A 23,807-nucleotide genomic window follows, 5' to 3' on the forward strand; every position below is an offset into this window, starting at 1 on the left:
TTTTTTTTAAGCAAGGAAATTATAACGAGAAAAAGGGTCATAATTCAAAACACATTAGTTAGTATAATCAAAAATATAAACAAAAAATTGTTTTATGTTGTACGGTTTTCTATCTGAAAAATATCATCTCTGTAATTTTGATAATATTTATATTTTATTACATTTAATTGTTTTTTTTTTTGACCAGACATTTAATTGTTAAAAAATTAATTCCACTATGTATCTATCATTAAACTATAAATTTATTTAAAACTATTATATTATAAACAATAATATTAAAATAATAATTTAGCTTAATTTGGTCTTATAATAATACTATTTTTATTATCAAAACATTTTCAAAAAATACATAACTCTAGTGAGATATTTCTATCATTTATTATAAATATTATAGGGTTGACCGAAAAATCAGAAAATTGTAGTTAAATTTTTTTCAAATTTAAATTTATTTTTTCGACAAAAGTATTTATATAAAAAATAAAATTTTCAGTATACAAAAAAAATTCAATATTAAATTAAATTTTTTTTAAAAAAGTTATTATAAAAACATCGACGGTGAGAATTTTCACAACGGGGTTAATTATACATTATACACAAGCATCTCGCTCAAATAACCAAGAATATAGTGTTAAAATCACAAGTACTTTTAAATAATTTTAATTATAAATTTACATGAAATTTAACATATTTTGGAACTACTACTCCCAATGAAATTATGTTTTTGAGTGAAATATTAATATCGAAAATTAAACTTCAGTGAAAATTACAAGAAATAAAAAATTTAAGTGAACATGATGTCAGGGACTAGTAATCAAATATTGTGGTTCAAAATTTCAACATAGAAAATAAATTTTATATACTCCTATTCGATGAGTTAGAACTTGAAACTTCCTCTCATTTTTAATCCAAAATTGTCCTTAAAGCTACAATACATGTCCGCCGTATCTATAAAGTTAAGTCAAAGAAAACATCTTCTATAATCAAGGCCAAAGGAACTTAAAAGGTAAATAATCAACAGCAAGCTTGTCTACAGAAGACTGCTTTTCACTTGTGGTAGAGGTAAATGAAACTGAAGACGAAGAATCCAGCCATCTGCAGTCATCAATTATGGTAGCTACGTTAAAATGTCGAGAAATTTGCCGTTGAGGACATAAAATTGTAAAAATAACACACCCAAATTAAGAGAGACACAGAGGGTCAGAAGTTACCATGGAGAACGAAGCACCATAGTAGGGAAACGCCGTGACAATAAACCTCTCATATTCATTGTGTCTAAAAGGTCGTACAGGAATCTGGTAAAATAAAAAATTCTAATCATGGCTGCTATTCTTTCTTCTTTTTTATTGTTACGTAGATAAATGAACACTCCAGCAACTAAAATTTAAACAGCTCACACAGAGTATCTCTCAGCATACAGCCATAAACTAGTTCTCCCAAAATAGTAAGATACGAAAATACCTGCTTTGAAAGAGATAAACTAGTATATCCCAGCCTCTGATATTCAATCTTAAACTGGAATACTCCATAAACATCAGGTACCTTGAATGAAGTGTGATACTTCCCCTGCAGCGAATTCACATATACAAGATATGAGTACACTGTTCATTAGAGAGTCTGATGCACAAACGGATTGGGAAGGCTACCTTCTGATCTGTTGACAATGTTTTCAAGACATATGGGCTCATCATGTAGAACTGCACTTGAACGTCATTTGCAACATATGGTACCCAACTAGTACCCGACCACTCAAAGATTTCAACAGAAAATTCCTAGCAGGTATCATTAATCGTCAAAAAAAATTGTAATATTTCAGAAGAAATCATTCAGGTGGATTAGGGAAGTCAGTTGTTTTTGTAACAAGGTTTTAGCACTGCGAAAATTAGAATTACCAGGTTATCATTGATCCGATACGTTTGAGGTTCTTCTGTTTCACCAACTTTGTTATGCTTAATGTTGACAGACTAAGGCATGGATTAAAAAGTAGCTCCAAATTGTTAGATTGTAGAAAAAAGGACGCTAAAAATCAAAGAATGCCACTGCCACTGAAATAAATAACCTTAAGATGACCCCTTTCATGGAAAATCCATTTGCTAAGTTCAGTAACAAACTGTTCATTTCCAGATTTTACATATCTGTCCACATACGTCACATTTTCTGTTAGTTGAAAAGCAGAAACATAAACATCTTCTAACATAATGAACAACAGACAGGAAAAATCATGATCCTTCATAGCAAAACATGAAAATAACAACTACACCTTATAAACGGAAATTTGCAGGTAAACAATACAATTTCATAACCTAACAAAAACAAGGATGAGGCAGGAATTCTGTTTGCGTCATAATATCAGATAGAATTATGCAGTGACTATATGACTCCGTGATTCTCATAATGCGATAATCCTCAATTTACATAAGATTGTATAAATGCTACATCAGACAAAAACATTGTAATATGACATGCTAAAGCAGGTCAAATGAATGCAGCGGCGTTAATTTACATAAAAATTCAACAGGTCATTCCACATTTTTAGATGAAACACACAATGCGCAACACAAATCAATAGTGCTATTGCACATAAATCCACTCACTTATTCAAGTTTCCGGCCTTTTGCACCCCTGATCTGAACAACCTGGTGCAAAGAACAAACAATTTCTTATTGCAAAAAAGAGTCCACTTGAGCAATTCTGAGAATTATTTCTTATATTAATGACAGATTATATACATAAATTAAACTTCACAGCAAAACATACCTGTTGCTAAACATGTTTAATGAGCCAGAGATCAAAATCCTTGCATTATTTCTAGCCTGTAATGCATAATTTCACGTTATGCTAGAAAAATGTTGAACATTTACATAGTATCTGATAAAATGTTGAAGAAAAAATATGAACCGCATAATTATACAATTTGAAATGTATCCTCACACAATTGTGGACGAGCATTTATCGAACAACGCAAGAAAATGAAAACTGGATTTAACTAGCCTGCACAACTGAAACTAGAGAGATAGCAGTTCCGATAAGCGATGGTGGGCTAGACAACTTTGTGCTAGGATTAGCAGAGTATGCAGAAGCAGACGCAGAAAGAACCTTTAAAACCTACAAATTGCAATGGGAATAACAGATGACAAGATTATCACGGAAAACCTATAATCAGTGAATAATCATCCTGATATTTGTTACATGAACTTTAGCAGTGAAAAATTCAAAGGCAAACATAATCATATTCGACATTACCAAGCTATTTTCTGGATTCAGTGAATGCCCGATACCTTTGAAAAGCACAGGGGCCTGTTTTGCAAATACCAAGAGTTAGATAAACAAGTAACTCCTGATAATCATTGTGAAAGATAAGATCAGTTTAAAGTTGATGCATAGATGCACAAACCACATGTTGCAGGTCAAGTAATGCACATTAATGAAACCAGCATATGCAATAACACATGCACCAGTCTTATGACCCTCAACAACCATCCCCTTATTTTTACACTCCGTGAAAACATCAGATTGAAGAAAAGTTAATCTGAAAATAGTGATATACACATAAATAGTCACAAATGCAGATGGAAGTCACAAAATCCTGAAATGCACGCCCGTGACACCAGAATATGTTCAATAAAAAACCATACCAGTATTCAATTATTAAAAACCAACCTCGATCTTTTTAGTTCCCAAAATAACATCAGATTGAATAAAATCGTCAGCTGCAATTAGTGTGTGATCTCCCTCTGTTTCTGAGACAGCATAATTAGAATGATCTATGACCATGCTTATGGGACCCTGTACAATAGTGCAAGCTCATAAACAACGTAGATATATAAAAGACCAGGTTAGTTAGCAGGTATATATCGATGCATTACATCATAACCCACAACTACGTAGATAGCAAAAACATCAAAAGGATTGTCGAGTGTTCCCTTTATTGCATCATAAACTAAGTAAACAAAAAAGTAGCTTCCTTGCCAAGTGCTTTCCAATTGATTAGCTCAAAGTAATAATAAAAAAATCGAGCTTTCTAGCCACGCCCAACATTTTTAGGTGATTCTATTCTCTTATATTTTTGCAATGAAGATACCAGTATTAAAAGGTAATAAGAAGGTTGATTTATGAGTTTTCTTTTTTCTGTTAGAACTAACACTGTTATCACCTCAATTACATAAGCTAAGACTCCTTTTCATAAGCATATGGAGTATGGACTGGCATAAACTGAGAGCATTGCAATGCAATGCAAATATTACTATTTTAACTTGACGACTTTATGTTTGTGTGCTCAAAAATTTCAGTAATAAACGACATTGGAGAACCCTGGCAGCTGCAAAATGAGTATGCGCGGTCTGTAAGCACTGAATTAGGAGTCAAAATCCTAGGAAATTGGGTTTTAATAAAATGAATCGCAATCCCACTTAGCTCGCTTTCAAGTATCAGTTCATGCACCGGCTTATTCTGCAACAGAAAATCCAAAACAAAAGAGGAGCAGAAACTCCCACCTCGTCGAAATCCACCCCACATTCAGCAGCAATGTTACGGATCAAATCGGAGGCATTTGAATCCGCAGTCAAAATCAAATCATGCCCCGAGTCAACAAAATCCAAAACCCCCTCCACATCCAACGACCCTCCAAACCCTACACGAATCTCTCGACAATTAAAAAACCCAAAAGATAAAAAAAAAAAAATAGAAATCGATCTAAATTCCCACCAGTCCACCCATCATACAAACCAATCGAACTTACCGTCAACAGAGGGAGAGAAGATGACGAGACCGTCGTACAAATACTGGCCATAGCGCTTCACGGCGATGGTGGGATCATCCGCGAGCTTGAAATCAACGTCGTAGCCGCGGGATTGGAGGGATGAAAAGAACAGCGAGTGGGATGATTTAAGCGACAGATCGTCCAGCAATACCAGAATGCGGCGATCGGTGGGACGGTCTGGGGAGAACGAGAAGCTTTGGAAAGGGAAAATTGAAAGAAGATTCAGAATCAAGAGGAAAATGTCGAAGGATTTTGATCCCGCCATTCTATGTGTCTCGTGGGGGGTTAGGGCGAAGACTTGGGCTTGAATAGTTGAAGAATTTGAGTGTGGCAGTTGGGGTCTTGGTTAGAACGAACAAGGGTAAAAAATATTGTGCAAATACTTTTACACGTGAGGTAAGTGAAAGGCGAAACAAAGGATAATCCGGTAATTAACACAAATTCCAATAAAGCGTGTCCCTGTGAGCGATATATGTCCCATTTTTAGCCTCTTCAATCATTCACGCAAACGGAACAGAGGCAGAGAGAGAGAGAGCGCGGCGCGACGTGAGGAAGTAAAAATGACGGCGGGAGGTTCATCGACAGGGCGGCTGCCGACATGGAAGGAGAGGGAGAACAACAAGAGGAGAGAGAGGAAGAGGAGAGCCATAGCCGCCAAAATCTTCGCCGGTCTTCGAGCACAGGGGGACTTTAAGCTCCCTAAACACTGCGACAATAACGAAGTCTTGAAGGCTCTTTGCGCCGAAGCAGGTTGGCTTGTTGAGGAAGATGGCACCACTTATCGCAAGGTCATTTGATAATTGCTGTTAGTTTTTTTATTGTCTTCTTTTCGTTATGCTCTGATTTTCAGTTGATATTTGATTCTGTGTTTCTTGATTTTGTGTTTCTTAATTTGATTGTTGGAAATGTTCCTACCTGATTCTAAGGGGGATGATTAATTTTTCAGGTGAACTTGTTTTGCCCAAAATTTCTTTAATTAAATCTCATCTCTTTATCGTTTGTGGAGACATTCTTGAAAGTGAGTTTACCTTTTTTATTACCCATCTGCTCATACATGATCAATTCCACCTTGTGTTCTAGCCTGAAATTCAAGGATCTAAAACATGATCTTTGAATGTGATGACCTCTTGATGTTTGTGCAATTGTTCAGCTGTCCTTATTTATGTTTATCGTGATTTTACTTGGAATTTTACTGTACTTTTGATTTCTAGTTCATGTGATATGTTTCGGATATTATTGAAATTAGTAGGCAAGTAAGTATCTTTGCTTTAATGGACTGTGACCATATACTTATTCTTTTAGTCATGCTACTGGCTCACTTGATTTACGTCCACATTCACAGGGATCCAATCGACCAATTTCGGAGACACCATTGCCTCCTACCATTATGAGCTTCCCTCCATCAATCCAACCGAGCCCGAATTCTTCAGCATTCCCGAGTCCAGCACCTTCTTACCATGCCAGCCCCACATCCTCGTCCTTCCCAAGTCCATCTCGCTGTGATGGATACTCGGCCTCATACAATCTCCCTATCATTCGAAAGTCAACATCTTTCTCCTCCTCCCTTCCTCCACTTCGTATTTCCAATAGTGCCCCCATTACTCCTCCACTTTCTTCTCCGACCAGAACTTCAAAACCCATGCTGCCTTGGGGATCTATTCCCAATGCTCCAATGAATTCTTTATTCCACCCATTTTTCGCTGTTTCAGCCCCATCTAGTCCAAAACGCCCTCGTCGTTTCACACCCATCCCAATTCCAGAAGGTGACGAATCTGAGTTTTCTACATCAAATGCTGCTCGTTGGGTCAGTTTCCGGACAGATCCAGCCTCGGCTCCTCCCCTTTCACCAACTTATAACCTTGTGAAACCTTTGGCTCATCCGAATTCTCTCCAAGATACATTTGATGGCTCTGGTGAATATAGATGGAGATCATCCTCAGCAAAGAGGTTGTGTGGCCCTGAGCTCGAGTTTGGTAAGGGTGCGGTTAAGGCGTGGGAGGGTGAAATAATACATGACATTGGAATGGATGATTTGGAACTAACACTTGGGAGCAGAAAGGCTTGTGCCTAATCTCAAATTCGTTTGTGCTGATCAGCTAGATGCCCACTTGTGCCACATTGCTTTGAGGTATCATGCCTGTATCATCGTAGCCGACGGCATTCAGATATAAACATGGCTAGTCGGACGCATTAGACAATGATTTCATTAGTTAATAAGATTAGAACTATCTTTTGTCTCAGGCTTGATGCCAGTGCACGGGGAAATACACTCTTTTTCCCTTGTTTGTTGTTAAACTTCATTCCTCAAGAACCCCGGTTTCCACAATTTGTGACATTGCTACACAAGCTTTGTAATATGGAAACTCTTAATTCCGAAATAAAATGTGTATTATTTGAATTCCATTGTTTCTTGCATGCACTCTCGTTTTCGAATAAATTTTATACATGAAATCCGACAAAAAACTCGGAGGGTGAATAAGATTGGCCGAGAATGAAATTGTCAACATTATCCCAAAATCTCAACCAATTAGTTTTATATATGATTATTGTAGTGCGGGTTATATAAAATCAAGTATTCACTCTCCATTCGGGTCCCTCGCCACGTGATATGTTTCATGGTGCACTTGAGTGGGTAACAAATGGTGCTACGTTTCCATCTAACAACTGGCCTTAACTTGACCACCGTTTATCCATAATATAAGTAACATATCCTCTTTCCATCTCTAACTAATTTATAAATTATAAATATAAATCAATTTTTTGAATTTTTTTTCAATAATTGAGATGTATCCATCTTGAAATATACACACACATTACACACATGTTAGTGTGCAACTCATGAACGCCGACGAAATGTTCAAATTTTAAAATCATTAATGCGATATTTTTCTCGAGACACGAAAATATGTGTGAGGTGACATTTTCAATATGGAAAAGCATATGCATGAAGGATCACAAGTTCATATGAATATCTCGTCCATATCCATGAGTTCTCACTAATGACTAAGTTTAACTAATAAATTATTTGTGAGACGGATAAACTCTGCTCATATTTATAAAAAAATAATATTTTTTCATATTTGACTTAAATAGAAGATTTGTATCACAAAATTGACTCAATTGACCGTCTCACAAGAGTTTTTGTGTTCACGAATAATTATGCATGATAACTCCACAACAATTTATTACTCCACGTGCGCGTGGCGAGTTTAGATATGACATTTATGTCAAGTGTGACGTCTATAAATTAAATGAGTGGCTCTTAAGTAGTTATTGAAATTCTCTGGCAACATTAGATTACATTATTATGTTTTAGATAAATCTTATCCGTATTTTGTGCTCGGGCAATGGGACCCTAAACCAAGATGTCACCTTTGAGATTGGACGAATGAACACTATATAATGTCTTGTAGCATCTCAAAAGTTGCCTTTTAAATTTATAATATGATATAATAAATAAATATGTGCATTTGATTGATTGAGAAATATATTGAACCCAATCACGTAAAATTAAATAAATCGAATTCATGAAATTTTCCGGAAAAAAATGAACAAGTGTGCCTCTAATGAGACGAGTCGATGCGATGTATATTTATAGCTAAAAATAATGACTTTTTATGAGTCAGATATATGTCTCATAAAATTAGTTACGTGAGATGGTTTATAGAGGTTTTTTAAAACTTAACAAACCAAATCGATTTAAATTTTTTTTATCTTGGTTGGTAATCGAGTGGACCAACATTTACAAAAACTAAGAGATATTCAGAAATAACAACAAACTCCTTGAATTAAAGCCGAATTTTTCAAACATGATAACAAAATTTTCATATTAACCAAACAACTCAGTTTGACTAATTGTTTCAAGTTTCACTCTCTTTTTATAATGAATGAGAGGGTGATAATGACTCATAAAATGTTTTTTCTTATATCACAACTAAAATTGCCTAAACTGATGTCAAGGATTTGTTAGCCAAGTGACACGAGTCTTCTCTTTGAAAGTTTATTTAATCTTGGGCAAAAACTTTTGTAAAACGGTCTCACGAATCATGTTTTATGAGACAAATATCTTATTTGGGTCATCTTTGAAAAATTATTATTTTTCATGCTAAGAGTATTATTTTTTATTGGGAATATCGATAGAGTTAGGTATCACCAATAAAGATTCGTGAGACCGTCTCACAAGAGACCTACTCTTAATCTTGACTCTTAGTTTTAGAAAATATTTCAAGTTTGTTTTCATTGTTTTTTTTTTTAAATAATGTTTTAGGCATATTTCATTCTTCTTGTTGCTGCATTGTTCTTGGTTCCTTCAAACTGTGTAATTACGCGTTTCGTGTTTAAAGTTTTGTTTCTTGTTCTATATTATGTTTTTGATTGCATAACATTCTAAGTTATCGTTTGAAGTTAGATATAGGATAATAACATGAAGATATATAATCTAATATATTAACAAAATAAATAAATAATGATAGTTACTATAGCATTTGATTTGATTTTATTTTATTTAATTGATGGAAGATAAATAAATAATGATTCGATTTATGTAAGATAAATAATTATTATATAGATAAATAATACAAAAAAAGTAAACATGAAATATAGTAAGATAAATTATCAAGTGATTAATTATATATAACCTCAAATTAGATAATTATGTTTTTTCTTGTAGTTATGAGTTGAATATAAATTAATAAAGTTTAACTCGTGATGATTTTTTATTTTTTTTTGGTTCCTAAATAGAACTAATATAAAGTTGGAAAATAATTTTGATGATTCAAAATTTTTTAGAGGGTCTAATCCAAATTGGACCTGTCGGATTTTGGGTTTAGCCTGATCCAACCCATTTGAGATTCATAACTTTCGCTAATTGGTTCTTAAAAAGCGGGTCCACCTATGGACCTGTAAAATAAAGTTGGGCTTCGAGTCCAAATTTTCCTTCTACAAGGCTTGTCGTTGGGCTGATGGAGCATTGGGAGAACATGATTAAAGATCAGAAAAGCGACTTCATTATATAATAGTTTAGATGAACACATCGTAATAATTATTTTGATATATCCACGTCGTGACGCTAAAGTTCATATATATATATATATATATATATATATATAGAATTTACGATTATTATTCTTTTAAAGAAATATTGACATTAGATTTTAAGAAGTTGTTTTCTAAAAAATAATTTTTTGGCTGGTTGATAGTCTAACACATAGCCTGCGTTGGGCTGGGTGTGTCACGCCCCAAGTTCGGGCTCATGTTTGCGCAACTGCACAATGAACCACTACAGCAACTACTTTTTATTCGTCATCGCTTTACTGATTAACTCAAGTTGCTATATAAATTCATTGCAACTTATTTTAAATATTTAATTTTTATTATTTGGGACAAGATGTATCACAAGGTTTTTTCAACCTACTAAATTGACTGTTTGAGCTGGTTCACCCAATTTTAGGGCGGTCTAAAGAGGATTGGGAAATAAGGTTAGGTTATGCCGGTCTATAACGAAAGTCTAAAAAAAAATTACTATATATTTGTGTTGATGAATCAAAGAAGTTTGAAAGAAATATTTATTTATTTATAATATAAGTTTGAAAGAAAAGAAAATGAAAATGTTGTGTTTACTTTATCTTCTCGTACAGTGTGCATGCCACCATTAATAAATTATTATATGATCAATCGTCATTCAGTTCCACATAGACAACGCATCACCACAGTTTTTTTACTGAATTGTTTAACCTTTTGGATAAATTTTGATATTGTTTTTATTTGTTGTGCTACTTTCATTTCGAATCTTCATTCTTGCTGACAATTGCTTCGGGATCAGCTATGGATGACTCCTCAAGCAGCAAGCTTTACGTCATTATACTCTCCAGTCCAGGCGCCGGACACCTTATCCCTGTTCTTGTCCTCGCCAACCGCCTCGCCTCCAAATACGGTGTCCGCTCCACCGTCCTCCAAGTCACAACAGCCATGTCGCCAGAAACCAATCTGGTAAACCCCCCCACAGACAAGGAGCTCGTCGAAACCATCCGACTTCCTCCTGTTGACATTTCCAACCTCGTAGGCCCTGATACCAAAGTGGTGACGCAACTGTGCTTGATGATGCGGGAAGCTGTTCCGCTTGTCCGCTCCGCGGTGGCCGCCATGGACCGCCGTCCCGACGCCCTCTTCGTGGATCTTTTCGGGAGTGAATCACTGCATATTGCGGATGAGTACAACATGCCCAAGTACTTGTACTGTACTTCCACTGCATGGTTTCTTGCGTTGTCTGTGTATTGCCCGATTCTTGACGAGATAATCGAGGGCCAATACGTTGATGAACCGGAGCACTTGAAAATTCCGGGATGCAAGCCGGTTAGGCCCGAGGACGTCGTGGACCCTATGCTGGACCGGGGTGATCAACAGTATCGAGAGTATTTAAGAATGGGGATGGAGTTCACTTTATGTGATGGGATTCTGGTAAACACTTATGAAGATTGGGAGGCCAAAACCCTCCAAGCTTTCAGGGAAAACGAAGCTATGAAATCAGTACTCAAGTCGCCAGTTTATCCCATCGGACCGTTAACGAGACCTGTCGAACAGACAGGTCTGAAGAGTGAATTTAGGGATTGGTTAGATAAGCAGCCCAATCAAAGTGTTCTTTTCGTGTCATTCGGAAGTGGCGGGGTGTTGTCGGCCGAGCAAACCAGAGAGCTAGCTTGGGGGCTGGAGCTGAGCCAACATAGGTTTCTGTGGGTGATCCGACCGCCGACTAAACGTGGTGTGGATGATGCGTTCTTCGCGGCCAACGGAGGGGCGGAAGATGACTATCTGCCTAAAGGGTTTTTAGACAGAACCAAAAATATCGGAATACTCGTCCCCGAATGGGCGCAACAGGTCGAAATCCTTGCGCATCCATCGGTAGGAGGATTCTTGTCGCACTGTGGATGGAACTCGACGTTGGAAAGCATAACGAGTGGCGTACCGATGATAGCTTGGCCACTCTACGCTGAGCAAAGGTTGAATGCCACCATGTTGGTGGAGGAGCTCGGGGTGGCGGTGCGGCCGGAGGTGTTGCCGACGAAGAAAGTGGTGGGGAGGGAGGAGATAGAGAAGACGGTTAGGACTTTGATGGCCCACAAAGATGGGCAAGCAATGAGGGATAGGGCTAAACAATTGAAAACTAGTGCTACAAATGGCCTAATTAGCGAAGCAGGCTCGGCTAACAAATCCATTTGCAAGATTCTATCAAACATCGAGGCCAAACACAAATAGTAAGTTTGTCGATATGTTGCTTTGAATCGTTGTGCGGTTGCTTGCTTGTGTTCCAGATCATGTTGGGGAATTTAATTAACATAGCCCATCGATTGATAAACATTTTGTGAATTTCCGTGACTTCAAGTTTTCTTTTCATCATCTATTTAATTTATCTTTTGAATTTGTTCGTTCAACGATAACTTGTACTGTTTCTCAACAATATGGACATGTCACAATCTGTCATTGCAACTATCATTTAATGTTCATTAATATTCATCTTGCTTTTGCGATTTTAAATTCATATTTTACTATAAACTGTCACACTATAGTTTTTTGGCATTCAGGAGTTGATAGGATATTTTTGCAAGTATTTGTATTTTATGTTGTCGTATGTATAGTTGATTTGAAATATCATTTAGGGAAACTTCAAATCTAACTATTTGTAGTGCTGTTGGGAATAAAAGGTTTAAACTTTGTGTACTGCTTTGAATGTTTTGACTAATCAACTAGAATAAGCACAAAGGTTATATGACTATATTACGAGACCAGTTGAACGTAGCCTTGAGACAAGTTGAACGAATATTTTCTAAATCTTAAAAGAGACGGTCGTTTACTTGTAGAATTTCTAGATTAAAAATTATAAAATAAATAAATAATTAAAATATAGTTTTTAGACAACAAATTATATCATAATTTTATATAAATATAGCTTACAATCTTGATTTTTATTTTATTTTTTATTGTACTTGTTGCGAAATTATTCAATTATTAAGAATTAAGAGACATTGTTTTTTGGATCATCTTTTATTATTGTTGAATATTACATTCATCTGTATAAATTATAAATTAAAAATCACAAAATTAATTTTAAAATTCAAAATTTTCTATGATATTAAAATAAAAAAATTTAGTAAATTAACAATCTACAAAAATTTACATTGAATATCATTAAATTTTTATAGAGTATACAAAAATCTACTTTGAATACCTCTATATTTTTAAACTCCGTAAAAGTCTAAAATTAATACATCTCCTAAGTTATTAAATGTCCATTGAAAATTTGAATGAATCTATTTTTTATATAATTTGTAAAAGTGGTATATTAATATAACTTGATTTTTTAAAACTCTATAAAAACATATTTTTAATAACATTAAACTTTTATAGAATATTGCAAAAAATTTGATTGAATACGTGTTGAGGTTTAAAATCTACAAGAGTCAATAAATTTTCTACATAGAATACAACCCCTTGAAATTCTCAAGAATTTGGGAAATAAGTGATCGGTTCTTAGGTCATTCAAATCTTACGCTAGAAAGTATATTCTTAAAATATTCTTTTTATTTATTATTTATTTATAAATTTAACAATATAATTATAATTAATGTTAATATCAGTATTATAATTATAATTTTATTTTTATTAATAGTTAAATTTATTTATTTGATTCTTATATATATTAACTCTAGTATTTATAATACGAATTAATACAAATGCTTCATTATTAAAATTGACATAATTTTAATACAGATAATTTATTTTTAAAACTTAATATGGATCCAAATTCAAACATCTGAACAACTATATTTTTCCACAAATGATCAATTAAAACATTTCGTAGTACATAATGAACATAAATAATAATATTTAAAAATCATTAAATCAAATTAGTTTTTAAATATTAACATATTTTTTTAAAATTTTTAGTATTAAATATCTAATTAATAAAATAAATATTATACTATTATTTTATAATATTTACAATTTTTAATACAATTATTTATAATAAATACACATTAAAAAAATTTTTAAAAAAAAATGACCCACCGTTGGAGATTGAAAGTTGACACTATTTTGACGCAGTGTCGGAGTTACTCTTAGACATAGTTTGGTACATAGGATAAGGGAGTGATTGATAAATAATCCTTCTTATTCTATGTTTGGTATATTTTTAAAAAGCCCATAATAATATCATGAGTCCTTGATAACTAATTTTTTAGAGGGATAAAATGTCTCTTCTATTATGTGTGATAATTTTAATTTAATGATAAAATGTACTACAAATGACTTAATTACTCTCACTTTACAAATGATTTTTATAAATCTATGCTAGTAGGTAAAAATTAAAATCAAATAAATATTTTTATTTATTTTTATATAATATATAATATGATAATTATATAAATGATTTCGATATAATTATAATAATAATTTTTATAAATCTCGATAAAATTATTAGTATCACTCGATAAACCTTAAAATTTGATATTTGACTTGACTCACAAAATCAAAAGCTGAATTATCATATTATATAATATATAAAATTAGGCAAAAATAAATAAATCATGCAAGCACTATCGTCGCATGAATAAATAAAAATTATAAACTCAAACAACAACTTTGAAATTATAAAATTTATTATGATAAAGTTAATTTTGTCATTACAATCTAATATATAAATTTAATCACTCTTATTAAAATCATATCAAACATTAAATATAATATCCGACATAATATTTATCCTTAACTTATCCTTATATTATTTATCACATGTTTATCATATCATATGTACCAAAATATGTCTTAAAGTTGTATTTCATCTCATATTCGATGTATACATATGAATATGATAATTGTGAATAAAATTATTTTAGATTTTATTTAGTAGACAAATAGACATTTTTCATCCATCTATACACATAAAATACAAAATGAAACAATGTTAGAGAAAGAAGATCAATCGACATTGGAGGCACCATATTCAACTTTGACTCAAGCAACAATAGGTTCAGTAGCTTTCCTCAGCCATTCAATCTCGGAAGTGTTCAGATATGGTGCCAGAATCTCCCTACATCTGGAATGATAGTTGTTCAACCATTCGATTTCTTCGGGCACGAGGAGGCTCACATCTATCAGCTTGCTTTGATATGGTGCCTGAAAGTACAAAGCTTTCTCATATCACCAAAGAAGGAAAACCTGATATCTTGGAATGTAATCAAGCCACGAGAACAAGGTGTATCGTATATACAACGTACACGAGACATAGACATACACTATAAAGCTGAAATGTTTACCCATGTGATATGCTCAAATTGTAAGTAGCCCTTGTCACCAAAATTGAACTTTGTATCAGCCTCTTTAACTATCAGCACATTCTCCAGTCTTACACCAAATTTCCCATCCTCGTAATAACCAGGTTCTGTAAAACCAATTTCATTAATCAAATCTCAAGTCAAGAATGAAAGATGGCCAAAATTTTGGTTTAGTTGCTCATGATAAAAGGACAAAATCAACTGAATCAGAGAACTATGGACACACCATCTGTCACAGTCATCGAAGGCTGTAATGGCACGTTCTGTGCAGCTGGCCTGAAGCTAATCTGATGAGGTCCTACCAAAAGCAGATATTAAGTTTAAAATTTAAACCAATCAGAGCCAGCTTGTTTACATTCTAGAAGTAGATGTTCAATGCCCCATAAAATCCACTTCCATGCACAAAATACCATGAATTAACCTGTTTCATACGGAGTTCCTCAAAATAGGACAAACATGTATAAAGTAATAGTGCAAGTCTTATTTTATTATGTGAATTTGCATGTTTCTCTATTTCTGTAATGGAATGAAAAGTGGATGTGCCAGAACTCTATCCTAAAAAGACAAATTACTAAAAACAACTTTCCACCTGGAACCCATAAAATCTCTCTCATGCAGCAGGCATACTCATTTATCCTCTGTAAATGTAATGAAAAATTTGAGTAGACCATTCATACTTGAAATTACATGGCCAAAATGAAAAGGTGTTCATACTCTTGATATTTTTTCCTAGATAACAAAAATATATCTTCTTGCTGTAACTGAGACTTAAACTGGTTCCATTTAATCCAAGTTAACAACTAACCATATCAGAAAACAGTCGTAGCTCTTCATTTTGAAAAAAAACTAAAGTCTGGCCTTACAGTGTTTACCAACTGTGTTGATATCAAGAAAATAATTGATCGAAAACTGTTCTACAATGTCACTGGTAACAAACCGAAGAATCATGATAAAACAACCTAAATTTACCTTCATGAACATTTAGGAATGACCCAATTCCATGGCCGGTTCCATGTCTGTAATCAAGCCCATCTTTCCACAATGGAAGTCGTGCTAGAATATCAAGAACATGACCTGGAAACGAGAAATATCATGGAACAGTTTTCTAGATAACTTCGTCAAGCCAACAGATGCTTGGGTTACTTGGCAAGAAAACAATCTGGTCCTAACTTCTGAAGCCTGCCCAAACTCTTCAAAAAACATGCAATAAAAATAGATTTTTAATCTTAATATCAATCTTACCCGTGGTTCCATTTGGAAATATAGCATTCCCCAAGCCAATGTGGCCCTTGAGAACCTGCAATACAGGATTTAAGTATACTGTGGCATTAATTAATGTGGTAGCTTTTGAGCTCAAAGTAAAGAAAAATAAGAGAATTAATTCTTGGCAAGGTAGAACTCGAATTCTGGAGACTGAACAATGGACTAAGCTCATCCTTAAATTTGAAGTGAAGAATAAAGAAAGATAAACCATAAAACAGCGACACAGGTAATTCATTGTCAAAAAAATGGACACACAGGAAAAGTGAAATTTCTTGGAAAGGACAGCCATGAGTCACAAATGTGAGCACAATTAAGAAGAAAAATGACTAATCATGCGTGTCTATGATTCTTTGAAGTCACATTCCATGCAAAATTTAGGCTGCAATAAATCTCAAGGGTCCATGTGTGGTTTACAAATATAGCATAGATGCTTTACAACCTTTGTTATTCGTGTCTTTTTTCTTTACGAGTAGAAAATGTGGAGTTCTATGGATATTCATAAAATAGAAAATTCAAACTATAGGAGTATCCAACATGTCAGACTCCTTATGTGTTACACATCATACAGGGATGTGAGCTAAATAACAATTCCCTATTTCTGAATTCGATTGTTGATCTAGTAACACAGCCATTTTTATGGTTAAATTTTCTTTGCAGGACATCAAAATTATAACCAGATAAAAATACCAGGTTGATTACTTCGTGTAAACTATGACAGATGCAGAAGTAAAGAGGTTTCAGCATACTGTTCATGCTCACTTATTTTTTATTTCCCAAATGTAATTACTTTTCTAGTCAAACCTCTACGCTACTCTTCATGTAGGTATAGATTGAAAAAACAAAAATTTCAAGATTGTATACAGAAAATATAAGTATGGGTTTATCTAGTCAATGCTCTGTGTTACCAGTCCCTCCATTTTCTCCCTGATGGATAGAGAAGGGCCAGAGAAGATCGATTCAAGATTTTTCACATCAAAGGGAAAAAGGAAAGTCAAATTGACTAACTTGTTGAAATCATAACAGAAGGTAAAGGTGACCCATCATACACATGTGCGCACACGAGATTCCATCTACGCATTTCACAAAAACCAAACTGAAATTCTGTCATGTTTTAAACACAAGTAGAATAAACCAACGAAACAAAGAAAATCACATACCGCTGAATAACTTGCTTTCTCATGTGCCGTAGGTTTTCCAAAATGTACTGTTCGAGTTATGTCAGTTGTTCCATCTAGATACTTTAGAGATACCACATTAAATTAAAACAAGGAAATCAAATCGAAAAAAACAAGGATGAAGGTTTTATGAAAAGAATAAGACAAAATGAAAACAGAAGAAAAAAAGATGGCTCATTTACACACCTGCGCTCCTGAATCAAACAAGTACATACTGTTTGGATCAAGTTCAGCACATGTTTCTGCCTCTGGACCATAGTGTATAATTGCTCCATTTGGACCAACAGATGAAATGGTTGGAAAACTCAATCCCCAAAAATGCTGTTGATAAAAAAACACAAATATTAAAACAGAAAAATCCGAAGTTAACGGCATGTACAACTTTAGTTATTCCTCTTTGCCACTAAACTGTCCTGGCACATAATATCTATGAGCAGCCTTCATTTATCCATTGTAGATGGAGATAAATGAAACACAAACCCATGAAACTACTTAATAGTCCAACATGAAAATTGGTATCCTTTATTGAATGAAAGGGAGGGGAAGGCAAAAACAAAAGACAATACCTCTTTAGTTGCACGGAACTCCTCTAGCTTATCACTTACAGACACTTCAGTCAGCTTTGTTGTTTTCCTGTAAGCATTTCAAATAGAAACACTGGTGTAAGAATGAGTTGATGGATAATGCATTCCCAGTCAAATAATAGAACATATCCCATTTGTAAAAAGTAAAAAATAATTCCTTTGTCATTAGTCCTCTACTTTAAAAGTCAATAAGCTGGTGTGGTGACACGACATTTTTTTTCCATAGAATTACTGTAAAAGCTCAAAAGTATTTATCTCGTAAGGTGCTTCCATTAAATAATATACATCTGGATATAGAACTAATTCAACATCAAATTGGATGCCTGCACAATATTTAAGTCCGTCTAAATTTTAACCCTTTTCAGAGAGAAGTGTGCACTTCAGGTCTAGACAAAAGGTAGGTAGACACCGGCTACGCAGCAGAAAAGGTTGAAGCTACATCCAGGAAAAAATTAATGCATTACTTGCGAATACTTTGGAGCTTAGTCCAGTTTCATTATTACACAACATGCTTATTTCTACTAGAGATGCCGATCTTGACAGAAAGATTAACTTAATAGTTCATTCTCGTGAATGGAACAACAAACTTACGATTGATGTTTCTTATTGATATCACTTTCCAGAAAGTAACCAGAAGCACCATAAATCTCCTGCATCTGAGGACACGGAAACATGCAATCACATAGTCTATCAGCAGGTCGTTTAATAAAAAAAAATCTTAAAAATTCTTGCTTTCAAACAAAAAGCATACATCCTGGATCACAGACGTCAATTAAAAAGCAACCAGATCACAACAAGAGATGTTCTGTTTATATTTAGAGGCAATCACATTTAACCAGCTCTTCTTCGTACCAATGAAATTTTCATTATATCTAAAGAGAGATTACCCAGTTTCACAATTATTATCAGCTGACAATAACGCAAAGGTTGTGAGACAGAAAATCAATAAATGATTAGAAAAAACTTTCAGCGTTAAAATAAATTGAACTGATACTTGAATTATCATATATGGCACAATTCTTGTGAACATTTCATTTTTGTCATTTCGAAGCATCAGTACAAACAATTCTTACATCTTTATCATGAGTGACATTTCATGTTATAGAAGCATGAGATTCTACGTACATAGTGCCATGGAAAGAGCAGAGAACAAGTCCTAGAAATCAAGTTAGAAAGTCCAAAAATTTTCTATTGGTACTACATATATTTATTTTGTGCAATCTCACTATTTTAAAAACAGTTCTTTGTGCACACACACAGCACTCTGGGAGACTGACGCTAAATTTAGGGAGCAAATTAGGATCACGTCAATGCATCAATACAAGGCCAAAAAGGTGCATGTATAAATTTAGGATGATGCCTCTGATAGTTTGTTTCTCCAACTTAATATTTTCCCCTAAGCTAAAACTAATTTTGACGCTTGAAAACTTATATTGCTTTGTGGATGAGGATTCCAATATAAAACTAGCCAAAAATCTCAAGCTCTTGCAATGTTAAAGCAGTATTTCAATTTCAAATTTAATTGTAATTATAAAAATTCTTATTTCGTCTGAAAGTAGGAAAATGGAGCTGAAGCATAAAGATCCACGTCAGAGTTGTTACCAATAAACATAATCCTGTGACACAAAACAAAACCTAATATATCCAGCCTTCTATAGTTCTGAACATACCTTATTGTCTAACCAAGCTAGGTATTGCACAACAGCGGCACCATCTCGAATGTGTGCGTTCTTCAATCCTTCCATCTCAACCTGATTCTGGAAAGTACGTGTACAAGATACAGTTCACATATATTAATACCCACAAACAACTAAAACATTGAAGCTCAAAAATTGAAAAGACAGATAGTTTTCAGAATGTCATGAGATGCATAAAAATATTCATTAAATAATTTCTCTGTACACGACATAAATCCCAATTTTCGGTTTCACAAAGAAAATCCAATCACATATGAAGAAAAAAGTACAATAAATTAGGAGGGAAAAAAATCACCAGTCAAAAACAGAAGTATTGATGAAAAAATCAGAGCCACCATGAAAATCAATTCATTTATCAAAAACACACATTAAATGTGCGGAATTAAAGCATTCTCCTTTCTAAATATGATTGTGGGGCATTGAAACATCATTCACAATTCTTAATCGAGTAACTATCTCAAATAAAAATGTTTATTCATTAGATTTCCTGGACCGCCACACCTTTCTCTGGCTGTAGTGCTACGTTGCAACTACAATGAGGACGAGAGAAAATGCTTGTTCCTTATTTCAACATACTTAAACTGCTATCGTCCATAACTTAACTTTTCATGTTCTCGTGATTGGCAAACCGGATAATATTTTCAGATCTCCAACTAGATAAGACAATGAATCATTCACCAATACGATTTGATGTCTCCAAGTCAAGTGATTAACACTGATGGAAATTATCAAAAGTACAAGAGTAATATGCGAATCGACAAGTCGTCCACTTAGAAAGTTCAACCCATGGCAAAATAAAATTAACAAATGTACTTCCCTGTGATACTAGAACAACAATGCAAAACAAGAAGTAGGGGGGTGGAATATAAATCTCTAATAGATCCTCTGGACTCGATACATGCCCTAGATACCATTACCACTTCAAGAACATTAGATATGGTTCCAAACAGTCATATTACTTCAGGGACGACAATAACAGAAGAGGTGTGTTATAGAGAAGTAATACCTTCAAGGCTTTCGCAAGAGCTAAAGGTGATGACTGCAGGAAAACCTTGTCCATGTTTAGTTTTGAATACAATGCAAAGCAGCATGCACCAGGATCGACCCATATGAGGTCTTTGGCACTCTCTTCTGCAGAATTATAATGCACTATCATCCCAGAGTTGTCTTTCTCATTGTCCAGGTTATTTGAATTTTCATGTTCAGTTACTTTGTTTGAACAGGTGGAAGTAAGTTCATCAGATGCAAGTAAGACAACATCAGAGCTTACTGCACCGTAATCCCGCACTTCAACGCCATTTTTCTCCATGCATGAGATTACCTGTAAATTTGAAGAATTTGAGACCGACGAATCAACAAGTAAATAATTGATTATGCAGCACGTTTTAACCTCAGCAGACAACTTTTCTCGGTCCACATAAAAGAAAGCTGAAGCCAAAGTTACAATAGCATATGCATGAACAACTGGACAGTAGGAAACATCAGCACCACGAATGTTGTATAACCAAGCCACCTGACATAGTGATCATCAAAATTAAGACGAAATAGAAATCTCTGGAATTTAGAATAAACAAAGGAATAACTGAGTGATGATATGGTGTGATATCATAGACTTGCCTCGTCTAATGCCGTGAGTATTATTGCACGAGCTCTTTCAGACACGAACTTTTCCCTCAAATCCTTTAATTTATCTTCAACAGAACAACCAGCAAATTCAAGTGGATGCACAACAACAGGATTTCTTTCAGGAGGTGGCCTACTAGTCCAAACCTTATCTACCAAGTTTGTTGCCGTTTGAATCAGCTTCTGTTGTTTCTTAGCAAACGCATGCTCCCATTTCTGTGCTGTGTCGACTGAGACACACCAAGGATCAAAACCAATAGCTGCACCTTTCGGTAGATTCTAGCAGATCAAGAATTTCAATCAACACAGACAAGGAACATGGAAAACAAATTCAAAACAAGGTTAACCACAGTTAAGCTCAACTTACCACCCAAAGTAGCTTCAGAACTGTACATCATTTCACAAATTAATGACAAAAATACGAAAGTCTAGTTCAGATAAAAGAAAATATTATTAAATTCTTAAATTCAGCATCCCATGAAATATAAAAAGAAGTGACTTATATAAACACGAGGAGTCAAATAAAGCTAAAAGGTTACAATAATGCTATACAGACTTTTGAGATGGGATTGAGAATATGAAAGTAACCCATGCCTGAAGGATTGATCTTTCCATAGTGGAATTTGGAATGCGCGTAAATAAGTAAGAGTTTATCTTGAATCTTCTTTTTAGTCATTAAAAGCAAACCAAATTCATTCTGAACCTTTACTACATTATGGTGTTAGACGCCATTAGTGATAGATAGAAGATGAAAATATGTATATGATCTCAATTCAGTCCTTGTCAGTAGTTCTCATGCCTGAGTAAGTTAACACATTAAAATTTATAGATGGATTGGGGATTGCTTCTTTCATCATTAAATATATTTTGACTGCTGATGATTAGTAATATGAGTAGAAAAGTAAAGAAAACTTACATCAGCCATCCAGATGTCAACAGTTGGGTCTTCTCCCATACGCATTAGCTTCCACTGACAGCTTAGTTGTTGCTCCGCCTGCAAAAAGTATCGCCCATCTGTCCAAAGTAGTGCCTCACTTGCTGTTATAAGTGCTAAACCTACAATATATTGAGATTTGACAAAATACATTAAATTCGATTCAAGTAGATGGGCCCAGCAGGACACAAGTTCCTATAAAGTAATCATCGTTCAACTTTCACCCTCTTTAAATGTAAAACTAGGTGAAGCACGCAGAATTTTACTTCAATTTGCAAATTTTGAAATGTTATTTTACATGATCTGATTGATTGAAAATTATCCAGGTACGGAATGGTATACTGCATTCAACAACTAATGAAATGACAATGCAGCAAAGAAATAAACTAACCAAAACAAAACGGCGACAAAATCATGAAAGTTAGCATCAAGATAATACATTTATCTCTCACACATGTAAAGAATAACCGAATCACGCATGTGAAATGAATTAAAAAAAACACAAACCAGCGCTTCCGGTGAATTCAGACACGAATGCCCTTCGTTTGTCCCGCTCAGACACGTACTCGCTCTGCCAAGTCAATCATCGATCGATCATGAACATTAAAAGTTTTTTAAAAAAAACAATAAAATAAACTCTACACGCAGAAAAATTAATGGAAACAGAAACAAAAAAAAAACAGTAAATAAGTCTAACACATGAAGATGAACATAGACAACAGTAATTGATGTACTTGAATTGATGCATAAACGATCGACAGACAAAAAACCTGGTGATAATCTTCAGAAGGAACGACTAAAGCGTCGAGGGGCGGAGAGTGAGCGGCCATTAAGGACCTAAGAGAGAGCATTGTTTCTTCCGCCATACCTTGTTCGCTCTGGTATCGCCTCCTGTTGAAACTTTGTACTTCGAGACTGGAGACATGTAAAATGCGATTTATACGGGTCTAACATGCGATTTTCTCCGCGGCAACTGAAAATATTTTTACTTCTTATGATTTAAGACCATATTTTTTTATCTTTTAATAAAACTATAATATAATATAATATACTATAATATATAAGTTTATAAAACAATCTCACATGAAAATATATTCAATTTTAAATGTGGATATGTTCTTAAAATAAAAATATAAAGAAGTATATATTTGATAAAGAAATATTGATATATATATGGTGTTTGGGTCGGTTAATTTTATTAAAAAAAAGCCCTTATAAAGTTCGATCATTGGGCAACATGGACATCCTTTGTTTTCTTTTAAACTAGGCTTTCATGAATGAAGCCCAAACTAAAATTATAATTGGACTCAAATAAGATTAACTCAACCCAATACTCATTTCCAAAGCCCAATAATCTATGTGATGTAAATTGCTTTTAATATATTATTGTGATCAATCCAAATAGATTCTAAATTCAAATATCACCATCATTACTTTTTGTTGTATAATA

At 34.1% G+C, this 23,807-nt stretch overlaps 4 protein-coding genes across 5 annotated transcripts; 2 read left to right on the plus strand and 2 right to left on the minus strand.

Annotated features, from left to right (window-relative positions):
- Positions 1-870: 870 nt before the first annotated feature.
- Positions 871-5,117, minus strand: LOC140804634 (dolichyl-diphosphooligosaccharide--protein glycosyltransferase 48 kDa subunit-like). Its single transcript, XM_073160747.1, has 13 exons — positions 4,736-5,117; positions 4,491-4,627; positions 3,658-3,783; positions 3,241-3,294; positions 2,989-3,102; positions 2,755-2,810; positions 2,592-2,633; positions 2,057-2,132; positions 1,890-1,961; positions 1,644-1,769; positions 1,459-1,563; positions 1,209-1,292; positions 871-1,092 (listed from the first exon to the last, which is right to left on the minus strand). Exons 1-13 carry the CDS (start codon positions 5,019-5,021, stop codon positions 1,045-1,047), a joined length of 1,326 nt encoding a protein of 441 aa, XP_073016848.1. The 5' UTR covers positions 5,022-5,117; the 3' UTR covers positions 871-1,044.
- A 123-nt stretch (positions 5,118-5,240) lies between these two features.
- LOC140804719 (protein BZR1 homolog 1-like) lies at positions 5,241-7,154 on the plus strand. Its single transcript, XM_073160852.1, has 2 exons — positions 5,241-5,544; positions 6,099-7,154. Exons 1-2 carry the CDS (start codon positions 5,317-5,319, stop codon positions 6,825-6,827), a joined length of 957 nt encoding a protein of 318 aa, XP_073016953.1. The 5' UTR covers positions 5,241-5,316; the 3' UTR covers positions 6,828-7,154.
- A 3,315-nt stretch (positions 7,155-10,469) lies between these two features.
- On the plus strand, positions 10,470-12,176 carry LOC140804931 (anthocyanidin 3-O-glucosyltransferase 5-like). Its single transcript, XM_073161124.1, has one exon. It carries the CDS (start codon positions 10,580-10,582, stop codon positions 12,005-12,007), a length of 1,428 nt encoding a protein of 475 aa, XP_073017225.1. The 5' UTR covers positions 10,470-10,579; the 3' UTR covers positions 12,008-12,176.
- Positions 12,177-14,602: 2,426 nt separating this feature from the next.
- LOC140805011 (aminopeptidase P1-like) lies at positions 14,603-23,288 on the minus strand. 2 transcript variants are annotated; one of them, XM_073161224.1, is made up of 16 exons: positions 23,128-23,288; positions 22,865-22,928; positions 22,340-22,479; positions 21,418-21,702; positions 21,191-21,313; positions 20,807-21,121; positions 19,774-19,860; positions 18,695-18,759; positions 18,086-18,152; positions 17,706-17,840; positions 17,502-17,582; positions 16,324-16,378; positions 16,051-16,155; positions 15,308-15,379; positions 15,064-15,188; positions 14,603-14,923 (listed from the first exon to the last, which is right to left on the minus strand). In XM_073161224.1, the coding sequence occupies exons 1-16, from the start codon at positions 23,221-23,223 to the stop codon at positions 14,762-14,764; spliced, it is 1,977 nt and encodes a 658-aa protein (XP_073017325.1). In that variant the 5' UTR covers positions 23,224-23,288; the 3' UTR covers positions 14,603-14,761. The 2 variants fall into 2 exon arrangements, with proteins under 2 accessions (XP_073017325.1, XP_073017393.1); XM_073161292.1 differs by lacking the exons at positions 14,603-14,923; positions 15,064-15,188 and having other exon boundaries at positions 15,308-15,956.
- Between the last annotated feature and the right edge of the window lie 519 nt (positions 23,289-23,807).

The sequence above is a fragment of the Primulina eburnea genome, chromosome 1 (assembly GCF_022965805.1).
Source record: "Primulina eburnea isolate SZY01 chromosome 1, ASM2296580v1, whole genome shotgun sequence".
Taxonomy (NCBI): domain Eukaryota; kingdom Viridiplantae; phylum Streptophyta; class Magnoliopsida; order Lamiales; family Gesneriaceae; genus Primulina; species Primulina eburnea.